General features: G+C 51.8%; 1 protein-coding gene across 2 annotated transcripts in view; it reads left to right on the top strand.

Moving 5' to 3' along the window:
* Nucleotides 1–12956, top strand: part of DNMT3A (DNA methyltransferase 3 alpha) — a gene marked incomplete at both ends in the record, with an annotated part of 84480 nt that overhangs the window by 39424 nt on the left and 32100 nt on the right. For both annotated transcript variants that reach the window (XM_080712072.1, XM_080712071.1), the window contains 2 exons: nucleotides 3711–3754; nucleotides 4126–4272. In XM_080712072.1, coding sequence (XP_080568198.1) covers nucleotides 3711–3754; nucleotides 4126–4272 — 191 coding nt within the window. The remainder of the gene's footprint in view (nucleotides 1–3710; nucleotides 3755–4125; nucleotides 4273–12956) is intronic.

Here is a 12956-nt window from a genome sequence, read left to right as displayed (position 1 = left end):
TTTCTCTGTGTCGTAAAGTCTGAGAAGCCCTTTATTTTTGCCCTAGTATTAAAGATTGGATCCAGGGCCTCACACATGCTACACCCTAAAACAATACAGAACTATATAGAACAGTATAGAAAATTAGCTCTGTTAAGCAGGGCTTGGTGGCGCACACTTGTAATCCCAGCATTTGGGAGGCTGGGAGGATCGCGGTTTGCACACAGCCTCAGCTACTTAGTGAGGCCCTTTGCAACTCAGTGAGACCCCGTTTCAAAATAAAGACAAAAAAAAAAAAAGACTCGGGTGTAGCTTGGAGGTAGAATGTCCCTAGTTTCCATCCCCAGTACTGCAAAAATGAATAAATTAATTAATAAATTAATTAATTAAATAGAGTGTGAGTAACTGCTGGCTAAATACCATCTCAGACCAACAGGTAAATGTTAGAAGTTAGCCAGATGTGGTGGTGCATGCCTGCAATCCCAGTACTTGAGATTGAGAAAGGAGGATCACAGGTTGGAGGACAGCCTCAGTAAGTAGTAAGACTCTCATCATTCAAGGGAGACCTTGTTTCAAAATAAAGATTTAAAAAAATAGGGATGGAGGTAGCTCAGAGGTAGAATGCCCCCGGGTTCAGTCCTCAGTGCCACACACACAAATGTTAGAAGTCCATGGCCTCCCCTGCCCCTAGGACCCGAGAGGCCCTGGGGTCCTGTTCCAGCCTGCCAGGGCCACCCTGGGAGGCACCCAGCCATCTGGCCCTGCCTGGGTGCCTGGGTCCAGGCCAGGAGCAGATGGGTGCAGAGGGAGGAAGGCTGGGGAGGGCAGCTGACTGCCGACCTCGCGAAAAGGGCCCATTCTGAGGCAGCTGGTTTGCTTGCTGGGCCAGGCTGAAAAGTGTGTGTGTGTGTGTGTGTGTGTGTGTGTGTGTGTGTGTGTGTGTGAGAGAGAGAGAGAGAGAGAGAGAGAGAGAGAGAGAGAGAGAGAGAGAGCGCGAGCACGCGCGCAAGCAAGATCACTCAAGTGAGCATGCGCAGACTCTGTCAGGGAGAAAATTCCAGAAAAGCCAGTTGGAAACTGCCTAAGGAAAAGTCAAAGTCAATTCTGTTCGGGGGGCGCTTGGGGGCTGGGGAATCAGGAAGGGGCACATCAAGGAGGAGCTGGTGGTGCACTGGAGAGGGAGCTGGCGTGGGAGCCAGGAGCCCTGGAATCTGATCTCAGGCCTGGCTGTGAGTCACTCCACTCTGGGGGCCTCAGTTTCCCCGTTTGAAAAATAGAGGGGCTGGACAAGTCATCTCCATAATTCCTGCCCGCCCTGAATTTTTAAACTGCCATGAATACATGACTTCCCATGAGTGCAATCGCAGGCCCTGGAGGTTCCCAGGTGGGGAGCCCAGCGGGCAGAGCGCAGGCGGCCAGGCTGGGCTGGGTGGGGCCGCGGCCGGGGCGGGCGCCCCCTGCTGGCAGCCCGGGGCAGAGCGCGGGGTCCCACGGCCCGAGGCGAGCCCCGCGAAAACGAGGGTGCCGGCCGTGGTGGGAGAGATCGGGAAGGAAGTGGGGAGGAGGAGACAGCGCCAGTGACACAGACCTTAAAAGGCCGTCACGTGCCAGCCGGGCAAGGGCGCGCCCACCCAGCGCCCCCAGGCCCCGAGCCCGGCGGGCAGGTGCAGAGCGCCCCGGGAGGGCGGAGCGCGGGGTGCGGGGCGCCTGCGGTGGCTTCCGCCCAGAGCCGGAGGAGAAGCAGGGCTGTTTTTTCCGTTCTGAGCTCTTTATCCCCACTACCACCACCCCAGCTACCATGGCCAGCCTCGGTGACCTTCCTGCTTTGGCCCAAGCCCAGTACTCGCTTGGTTTCAGAGGAAGGAGCCCAGGGGCCACGTGGAAGGAGGGCTCGCTCCCCACCTCCCGCCGGAAGCCAGGAGCCCACGACCCCAGCATCGCGGGCGCCTGGGGGCTGCCGCTGTGCTGGCGAAGGCGGAGGGAAGGGGGCCGGGAGAGCCAGGGGCCTCCCCAAGTCAGGGCTGTGGGGGCCCTTCCAAGAACTGCAGTCAGCACCCCCTTGGGGAAGTTCGGAGAGGCCACGCAAGGGCTGGCCAAAGGAATCCCTTAGGGACGGGGACGACGCCAACACGCTGAGCGCCTACTGTATGCCAAGCCCTGCGCTGCGCACTTGGTGTCCCCCGACCTGAGTGTTTCCCCACCTCCACTCAGGGAGGAGACTGGCTAGGGTGGGGCAGGGAGGTCACACGGACACACTGGAACTCAAATTCAAGAACTGTCGATTCTAGGCTGAGCTCAGGGAGCCGAGAATGCCCGGAATGGCGAACAGAGGTAGGTGTCGGTAACAGGACGCGGATAGCTAGAAATACGGGATGGTGGACCTCATCCCCAGCCTCTGTATGCTGCAGGAGAGGAAACTGAGGCAGACAGTTGCTTTGCCAGGGTTCTGCTCCATTGGCCCCAGCACGTGCCCAGGAAGGTGGGCTGGCTTGCTGCAAGACAGCCCTTGCAGGGAGGCATCTGCCTTTCTGCCCCCTGCTCTGGAAAGAAGCCCAGTTAACCTAGAGGAGCAGAGTGGGGATACTTAAAACCCTTCTTTGTACCTGAGACAGAATTAGTGGGTCAGAAACCACAGTCCCAGCTGGTCGTGTGGCGCACACTTGTAATCCCAGCATTTTTTTTTTCTTTTTTCTTTTGGTGGTACTGGGATTCCTGGAAGCCCTTCTACCTCTGGGCTACACTCCCAGACCTATTTTATATTTTTATTTGGAAACAGGGTCTCTTAAAGCCAGGGAGGCTGGCTTCGAACCAGCGTGATCCTCCTGTCTCCACCTCCCAAGCCCAGGGATTACAAGCCTGCACCCCCCCACCCCCCCCCCCACCACCACCACCACCACACACACACACACACACACACACACACACACACACACACACACACCCGCCTGTAATCCCAGCATTTGGGAGGCTGAGACGAGGATCACAGTTCACGGCCAGCCTCAGCTACTTAGGCCCTATGCAACTCAGTGAGACCCTGTTTCAAAATAAAGAATAAAAAACAAGGCTGGGGGTGTAGCTCGGAGGTAGAAAGCCCCTAGGTTCCATCCTCAGTACCGCAAAAAAAAAAAAAAAAAAATAGGACTGGGGGTGTGTGGCTCAGAGGTAAAATGCCCCTGGGTTTCATCGTCAGTACTGCAAAAAAAAAAAAGGAAGAAAGAAAGAAAGAAAGAAAAGAAAGAAAAGAAAAAAAGAAAAGAAACCACGATCCCAATATTTTTCTTGCGTTGGTGTGTGTGTGTGTGTGTGTGTGTGTGTGTGTGTGTGTGTGTGTGTACTAGAGATTGGACTCAGGGGCACCCTGACACTGAACTACATCTCCAGTCCTTTTTAAGTTTTTTTTTTTTTTGAGACAGGGTTTCCTTAAATTGCGCAGGCTGACCTCTAACTTGTGTCCTCCTTCCTCAGCCTCCGAGGCGCTGGGATTACAGGCGCGCACCACCACGCACCCTAGCTGCTTTCTTGGTCCCTCTTACTTTGGTCTTGAACCCAGCCCTGGTTCTCGCTCTGAGGCGGGTTCTGGTTCCCGGCCCAGCCCAGTGCCTGCGTCTGCACGTGGCGACCACAGGTGCTGGGGGGCCCCCCTGGCCCCCCTGCAGGGAGCCCTGGCTCTAGGTGCAGCCTCTGCCCCCCATAACTGTGCCGACAGTCCCTTTGCTCTTCCTTCTCCACAGGCAAAGAACAGAAGGAGACCAACATCGAAACCATGAAAATGGAGGCAAGTGTTTTTCTCACCCCCCTGGGCTCTGTGGATCTGGCTAGAGAAACCCACCACTCTGACAGACTGTGTGTGTTAGGGGGCTGGAGCGTGGGCCCCGGTCCCGCCTCTCCTACAACACCCGTGTGCGCGCCATGCAGCGGGCTCCGCCCTCTAGGGATCCCCACTGCCTCCCTCAGGGCCAGGCCGAGCGCCCTGCCCTCTCTCATCCCTCACTTCTCTGGCCCAGAGTTTGCCCATGCTCCTGCCCGTGCTCCTACCCACCCCAGCCAGAATGTCCCTATCCTGTTGCGGGGAGCGCCCTGAGTTCCTCCTGCGGGGGTGTCGGCACCCATGGTAATGCCTGTCTGTCTCTTTGCCATCTGTCCTAGGGCTCCCGGGGCCGGCTGCGGGGCGGCTTGGGCTGGGAGTCCAGCCTCCGCCAGCGCCCCATGCCGAGGCTCACCTTCCAGGCCGGGGACCCGTACTACATCAGCAAGCGCAAGCGGGATGAGTGGCTGGCACGCTGGAAGAGGGAGGTGAGGCGCCTCTGGCCCGGCCCTGTCTCACCCCTGGACCTGCAGACCAAAGCTCAGCTCCAGCTGCTTCTGGCTGAGCCTCGGTTTCCCCCTTAGACCAACCCCTAGGATATACAGACCTGCTTGATCCCCAGGCAGTGAGTGACTGGTTGGTGCGCTTAGTCTTTCAATGACTTTATTGAGCACTTACTGTATACTGGGCCCTGGAAGTAGGCTTTATGTATATTTGGAGTTGACATTCTGATGGGGAGATGGGCAGAAAACCAAGGGCTGAAACGAGGTAGAGGTAACAGAGGCCCGTGCTCGCTGGGTGGGGTGGTCAGAGCCGCTTCTGGGAGGAGGTGGTGGGTCAGTTAAGAGCTAAAGGAACTCAAGAGCGGGCTCTGCTGGGGGGAGAGAATGCTGCAGACAGGAAACAGCACAGGCTACAGGCCTGGACTTCTGACCGGCTGTGTGCCCAGAGTGAGGTGAGCAGGAGGGGCCTGGGGCCAGGGGAGGTGGGTGGCCAAGCAGGGCGCCACCCTCGGCCTCGGCGAAGCTGGCTCGCTCCGGGTGCTGGGAAGCCCTGGAAGGTGTCTGCAGGTTTCTAGTAGCAGCAGGGGAGATAGGCAGCTTCAGGTTGGTTGTGGACGTGGCATCCGTGGGCTTGGTGATGGAGAGGGAGCCACAGGGACACCCCAGTGGCCTAGTCGGACACCCGGCGATGGTCACGCCCTTTGCTGTAGTGGGAGGACTAGGGAGAGGAGGAGGTGGGAGGTGGGAATCAAGGGAGGCTGGACGCAGGGGAGCACAGCTGAGGTGCCAAGGTGAGGTCAAAGGCAGAACCAGCATTTCCATCCTGGGGAACCAAGGAGCCTCCCTAGCAGAGGGGAGGGAGAAAGGCCCAGGATCACATCTGCAGAGAGGACATTTCTGGGCCGTGCATGAGAGAGGATCTGCAGGCAGTACAGTAGGCCTCAGCAGATGATCGGTGAGGAATGGAGTCAGAAAGCAGGAGGTTTCCCCAGGGAGTGGTGAGCCCAACTTGTAGAGGCTTGTCTGGACCAGCAAGCGGAGAGGGAAGCGTCCAGGGCCAGCGGGGTGCAGCCCCGCGGAGGACTTCCGCTGGCAAAGGAGGTGGAGAGCAGGAGGGCCAGGGAGGAAAGTCAGCCCACCAGGCTCACTGTGGGCTGTTTCGCTGTGTTTGCTAAGAAGGGAAAGTACAAAGGGAAGGGGCGTGGAATGCCCCTGAAGGGCTGTGGAGTGGAGCCATTCACCTTAACTCTCCATCTTCTTGACCCCAGGCCATTGGCCATTGTGTAGAGCTGGCCAGAGAAAGTTGTAAACAATGTGAAGGTGGGGGCTCTGGCTTCATTGTTTCCAGTTCCCGCAAGACTTCAGGAGGCAGAAATGAAGGACTCTCGGGGAGAGCCGGGTAAAGGGGCAACCTAGGAGAGGAGAGCAGCCGGCTTCCCCCTCGGCTCCGCTCAGGCTCCACCCGGGACCCTGGACTCAGAGATGGGCTTTGCTTCTTAACCTGTTCGGGGCTGGTTTTCTACCCTCGCTAAGCCTGAGGCAGGAAGCATACAGGGTAGGACTTTTAGACCTAAGAAGAGCTTCTAGAACTTCTGCGCTTTCTTGAACAGCAGCATGGGAGCGCCTCCTTGGTCACACTAAGAAAGGAGTCTTTTTTCAGTTCACAGGAAATGAGGCTAGGGTACATCTGAAGTTTAAGTGTTCTGCTAGAATATAAAAAGAATCTTGAAGCCGGGCATGGTGGTGCACGCTTGTAATCCCAGCATTCAGGAGGCTGAGACAGGGCGATCCGGGTTCGGGTTCGCGGACAGCCTCAGCTACTTAGACCCTCTACAACTCAGTGAGACACTGTTTCCAAATAAAGAATAAAAACTAGGGCTGGGGGTGTATCTCAGAGGTAGAATGCCCCTGGGTTCCATCCCTAGTACCGCTAAAAAAAAAAAAAATTTTGAAATTAAGAATATTGTTGGGTGTGGTGGCGCACATCCATAATCCCAGTACTTTCAGGCTGAGACAGGAAGATCACAGGTTCAAGGCCAGCCTCAGCAACTTAGCAAGGCCTGTTTCAAAATTAAAAAATAAAAAAGGCTGGGGGTAATAGCTCAGAGGTAGAATGCTCCTGGATTCAATTCCCAATACCAAAGATAAATAAATAAATAAATAAATGGCTTTTCTCATAAATCTCTGCTAGATTTTGGCATGTGCTTCGATGTCCCAATCAGTAAAGGTAAAAAATAACCTGTAGCAAAAAGTGGAAAGACTAAGTGGAAAGATTAAGTTTGCAGTACTAGAGTGCTGCCTTCTATGGCAGGCAAGCATTCTACCACTGAGCCACCCCAGCACTTCTCTCATTTATATCTGGAGACGGGCTGGTTGGGTTGCCCGGGCTGGCCTCACACTCATGATGCTCTTGCCTGAATTGTTCCACTGAGCCAGGCGCAGTGGTGCGCACATGTCCCCCCAGTACTCGGGAGGCTGAGACGGGAGGATCTGGGTTCAAGGACAGCCTCAGCTACTTACTGAGGCCCTCTGCAACTCAGTGAGACCCTGTTTCAAAATACAGAATAAAATAGGGCTGGGGCATACCTCGGAAGTAGGAAGACCCTGGGTTCAATTCCCAGTACCACCATCACCAAAAAAAAAAAAATTGTTCCTTATTTCAGCTGGGCATCAGGGTGCATACCTGTAACCCCAGTGTTTGGGAAGCAGGAGGATCACAGGTTCAAGGCCAGATTCAGCAACTTAGACCCTGTTTCAAATTAAAAGTTAAAAGGCAGGGCTAGGGAGCCAGGCGTGGTGGCGCACACTTGTAATCCCAGCATTTGAGAGGCTAAGACTGGAGGATCGTGGTTTGTGGACAGCCTCAGCTACTTAATGAGGCTCTCAGCTACTTAGTGAGGCCCTCCGCAACTTAGTGAGACCTTGTTTCAAAATAAAGAATAAAAAATAGGGCAGGGGGTGTAGCTCAGAGGTCTAATGCCCCTGGGTTCCACCACCAGACCTGCAAAAAAAAAAAACGGTCTGGGGGTATCACTCAGAGGTAGATTGCTCCTGGGTTCCAGCCTTAGTACAAAAAAAAAAAAAAAAAAAGCCAGGCATGGTGGTACATGCCCGTAATCACAGTACTTGAGAGGCCGAGACAGAAAGATTGCATGTTTATGGCTACCTTCAGCAATTTAGTGAGGCCCTCTGCAACTTAATGAGATCCTATTTTAAAATAAAAAATAAAATAGGGCTGGGAGGTGTACCTCAGAGGTAGAATGCCCCTGGGTTCAATCTCCATCACCAAATAAATGAATAAAAATAAATAAATAAAAAGTAAAAGGGAGCTGGGTGTGGTGGCACATGCTTGTAATCCCAGCACTTGGGAGGCCGAGGATCTTGGTTTGCAGACGGCCTCAACTATTTAGTGAGGCCCTCTGCAACTCAGTGGGACCCTGTTTCAAAATAAAGAATAAAAATTAGAGATGTACCTCAGAGGTAGAATGTCCCTGGGTTCAATCCTCAATACAATAAATAAATAAAATTAAATATTTAAAAGGGTTAAGGCTGGGCATGATAGGGCACGCTTGTAATCCCAGCATTTAGGAGGCTGAGACAGAAGGATCCGGGTTTGCAGACAGCCTCAGCTTCTTAGTGAGGCCCTCTGCAACTCAATGAGACCCTGTTTCAAAATAAAGAATAAAAAGCCGGGTGTGGTGGCGCACACATGTAATCCCTGTGCTTGGGAGGCTGAGACAGGAGGATGCACAGGTTCGAAGCCAGCTTCAAGTACTTAGTGAGGCTCTCAGCAACTTAGTGAGACCCTGTTTCCAAGTAAAGTATAAACTAGGTCTGGGAGTATAGACCAGAGGTAGAAAGCCCCGGGTCCCCCCGCCCCCATACCACAAAAAAAAAAAAAGAATAAAACATAGGGCTGGGGTATAGCTCGGAGGTAGAATGCCCCTGGGTTCCATCCCCAGTACTGAAAAAAAAAAAAAAAAGGGGTTAAGGATGTAGCTCAGAGGAAAGATAGACTGCCCCTGGGTTCAATTGCCAGTAACACACACACACACACACACACACACACACACACACACACACACACACACTTCTTTTTTCCTATGCTAGAATTAAAGATGTTGATAAAGAACTCTGTTAGCCAGTCGTGGTGGCACACGCTTGGAATCCCAGCAATTGGGAGGCCAAGACAGGAGGATTATGGTTCGTGGACAGCCTCAGCTACTACTTAGTGAGGCCCTTTGCAACTCACTGGGACCCTATTTCAAAAAAAGAATAAAAAATAGTGCTGGGGAGTGTAGCTCGGAAGTAGAATGCCCCTGGGTTCCATCCCCAGTACCAGGAAAAAAAAAAAAAAAAGAACTCTGGAACTTTCACACAAGTTCTAGAACTACAGATCTCCTCCTTTTCAGAGTAGGAGGCCATGCCCAAGAGTCATGCAACTGGCCACAAACTTGCAAAGCAAGCAGGCCTGGGTACCATGTCCTCCTGATGATGCCAGCAGGTAGGGTAGGGCTCACTGCAGGTATCAAGAATGCGGGCACACAGGTGGCTGTGGGATGCGCACATCCCACAGAGCTCTTCTCTTTTCTTTTCTTTTTCTTTTTTCTTTTTTCTTCCTTACTGGAAATGGAACCCAGGGGCATTCGACCTCTGAGCTAGACCCTCATCCCTGTTTTTTATTCTTTATTTTGAAACAAGGTTTCACTGAGTTGCAGGAGGGCCTCACTAAGTAGCTGAGACTGTTCTCAAACCCAGATTCCTGTCTCGGCCTCCCGAATGCTGGGATTACAAGCGTGCACCACCATCTTAGCTCTTCGGCATTTGGCCATCTCTTCTGAAGCTGCCCCCTGGGCTTTCCCAGCAACTCCGCAGGCCCCCGCCTCGTGCAGCTGCAGTTTTCAGGATCATTCTCCATCCACTTACCACCTACCTGCTCTCACAGCTCCAACTCCCCCTCACCAGGAGAGCTCCCCTCCTCACCAAGCCCCTCTAGAGCTCAGCAGCAGCCGTTGCCCAGGTGCTGGGCAGCTCTTGGCATTTATTTATTTATTTATTTATTTATTTATTTATTTATTATTTATGTACTGGGGATGGAACCCAGGGGCCTTTCTACCTCTGCGCTATACTCCCAGACCTATTTTATACTTTATTTGGAAACAGAGTCTCACTAAGTTGCTGAGAGCCTCACTAAGTAGCTGAGGCTGGCTTTGAACCTGTGCGATCCTCCTGTCTCAGCCTCCCAAGCGCTGGGATTACAAGTGTGCAGGACAGGCAGCTCAAAGGATGACCTTGAAATTGGGAGAGGAAAGTCTTATCTGAAGGAGATATGCTAGTTATAGGGAAGGCCCCATGCACCAACATGGTTTTTAAGAATGGAAGTTTGAGCCCAGTGTGGTGGTGCACCCTTGTAATCTGAGTACTCCGGAGATCACAGGTTCCCAGCCAGCCTTGGCAATTTAGTGAGGCCCTCTGCAACTCAGTGAGACTGTTTCAAAATAAAAGAGCATGGTGGTGCACGCCTGTAATCCCCATGCTTGGGAGGCTGAGATAGGAGGATCACACAGGTTCGGCTACTTAGTGAGGCTCTCAGCAAATTAGTGACACCCTGTTTCCAAATAAAGTATAGGTCTGGGAGTATAGCTCGGAGGTAAAAAAAAAAAAAAAAGCCCCTGGGTTCCACCCCCAGTACCACACAAAAATAATACATACATACATACATACATACATACATACATACATACATACTAAAAGAATAAAGCTTGACATGGTAGCACATTTCTTGTAATCCCAGTACTTGGGAGGCTGAGACAGGAGGATTTCTGTTCAGACAGCCTCAGCTACTTAGTAAGGCCTTCCGCACACAACCTAGTGAGACCTTGTTTCAAAATAAAGAATACAAAAAATAGAGATGGGGGTGTAGCTTGGAGGTAGAATGCCCCCTGGGTTCCATCCCCAGTACCACAAAAATAAATAAATAAAAAGCCGGGCGTGGTGACGCATGCTTATAAACCCAGCATTCAGGAGGCTGAGACCGGAGGATTGCGGTTCGGCGACAGCCTCAGCTACTTAGTGAGGCCCTCTGCAACTCAGTGAGACCCTGTTTCAAAATAGAATACAAAATAGGGCAGGGGGTGTAGTTCAGAGGTAGAATGCTCCTGGGTTCCATCCCCAAACCTGCAAAATATTAAATAAATAATAAATAAATAATAAAAGAGCTGGGCGTGGTGGACAAGTTTGTAATCCCAGTACTTGAGAGGCTGAGACAGAAGGATCCCACAGGTTCGAAGCCAGCCTCAGCTCCTTAGTGAGGCTCTCAGCAACTTCGTGAGACCCTGTTTCCAAATAAAATAGAAAATAGGTCTGGGTCTGGGAGTGTATCCTAGAGGTAGAAGGCCCATGGGTTCCATTCCCAGTTCCACAATAATAAATACATAATAAATAAATAAAATCAGTCTGGGGGTGTAGCTGGAGATAGAAAGCCCCCAGGTTTCTTCACTCCCTGCTACTCCAAAAAACAAAACAAAATAAAAGGAGCCGGGCGTGGTGGCGCACTCCGTAATCCTCGCGCTTGGGAGGCTGAGACAGGACGATCACAAGGTTCGAAGCCAGCCTCAGCTACTTAGTGAGGCTCTCAGTAACTTAGTGTTTCCAAATAAAATATAAAAATAGGTCTGGGAGTATAGCCCAGAGGTAGAAGTGCCTCTGGGTTCCACCCTCGGTACCACAATTAAGTGAATGAATGAATGAATGAATGAATGAATGAATGAATGACTGGCCAGGGTGTAGGCAGGCTAGGCTGCGGGGAGCTTCCGGAGACCCCAGCTGCACCTCCCCCCTGCAGTTTCATTTCCTTTTCGGCCACCTCCTGTGGATCAGGCCCTGGTTACCGTGGTTACCGGAGGAGGCTGACTCCTTACTCCTCTGTCTACCCTAGATTGCTTACTTCTGGAGGCACTTCCAAAAAAAAAAAAGGAAGATTTCGATGACCACAAAATTAATGAATTTTGAAATAAATGGGTGAGGAAAATGGGACGTTTCCTTCATCCCTGAGGCTGTGGGAAAGTTCCTGCTACAGCCGGGGAGCTGTTGTCTTCTCTCTCTCCTGTCTCCTATTCTCTTCACCTGTTTACCAAAAAAAATTTTCCCCCTGTACTGGGGATGGAACCCAGGGGCATTCTACCTCCGAGCTACACCCCTGGCCTTATTTTTATTTTCTTATTCTTTATTTTGAAACAGGGTCTCACTGAGTTGCAAAGGACCCACTAAGTAGCTGAGGGTGTCCGCGAACCGCCATCCTCTAGTCTCAGCCCCAGACTTCTGTGTTAACTGTGCCCTGGGCCAGGCTATAGAACCCACTATGGCTCCCTCATCATATCAGATGCCTTCTGACCATTTTTCAAACTGCAACCTCGTGACCTCCACAATCAACCCACTGATTCTAGGGTAGTCCACTGATATTATGACTCTCATTCATCTTTTCACCCCAGCCAGATTTGAAAGGACTTGAGGGCAGGAGTGCTGTGGCTTACTGCTCTGATATCTTTCCCGGCTCAACCCGAAGGTCAGGACCCTCAACTCCTGCGTGCTCAGGACCCTCAACTCCTGCGTGCTTATAATAATTAGACGCTTAATAAACACTAGTGACTGGAATGGATAGCTCATGGCTTCAGTATCATAGTCTCCCCTCTCCCATCCTTCCGACAGGAGCCGGCCCCCACCCCAGGCCGGCCAGCCAGGAGCAGAGACTTCACAGTCCTGAAAGGCAGGGGGTTGTTCCCTGGGACCTTTGTTCAATACTCACTCCTCAGTGCAGACCTTACACATTGCTTAACCTTGGCACCAGGCTGAGACAGGAGGGTCGCAGGTTTGAGGACAGCCTGAGCAGGTGGTGGAACTCTCATCAACCTAGCGAGACCTTGTTTCCAAAATAAAAATAAATAGAGCTGGGGGTGCAGCTCAGAGGTAGAATGCCCCTGGGTTCCATCCCCGGCATCATCAAAATTATATTATCTCGAATCACATATTATACAAATACATTCTTGTTATAAAAAGCTTCCCCCCACAATTTTAACCCCTTCAAATTACTTTAGAAATCTGTGATGTTATCAGGTTGCTGAATGTATATCACAGTTATTTCTGTTCAGCTCTGTGTATATAAATATGTAATTGTGCTTCGCAGGGTTTTTTTCTCTCCTACATAAATGGACCACACTGTAGTTTCATTTTACAGCTTGGTTTTTCACTTAAAATAAGTCTGGCCAGTCTCCCCACAAAATTACTCTGATACTCCACCTTTTGGATTTTGCCACGATTTCCCTTCCCTGGCCTCTCAGCAGCACGCGTTTACACTGCTCACTCCATTTTGCTGGCTAGGCCGCGCAGCGGTGACCGGCCTCAGCCCGGCCTCTGCCTTTCTGTAAGACAAATACCTAGAAAGAGAAATCCTAGTCGCAGGGAACGTGCACTGTGCGTTTTATAAAACCTGGCAAATTGCCCTGTTCCGAGGGCAGCACCAGTTTATGCTCTGTGAACGGGGAGATGACTTCCGTCTTTGCCAACATCAATATTTTGCTAATCGAATGGGTGAGAAAATGGCGTCTGGTGAGAACCGTAATTGGCGTTTCCCAGGCCGCAAGTGGGGTTGACTGTCTTTCCGCGTGTTTATT

This window comes from Muscardinus avellanarius (genome assembly GCF_963383645.1).
Source record: "Muscardinus avellanarius genome assembly, chromosome: 15".
NCBI lineage: Eukaryota > Metazoa > Chordata > Mammalia > Rodentia > Gliridae > Muscardinus > Muscardinus avellanarius.
This window is presented reverse-complemented; position numbering and strand designations above follow the sequence as displayed.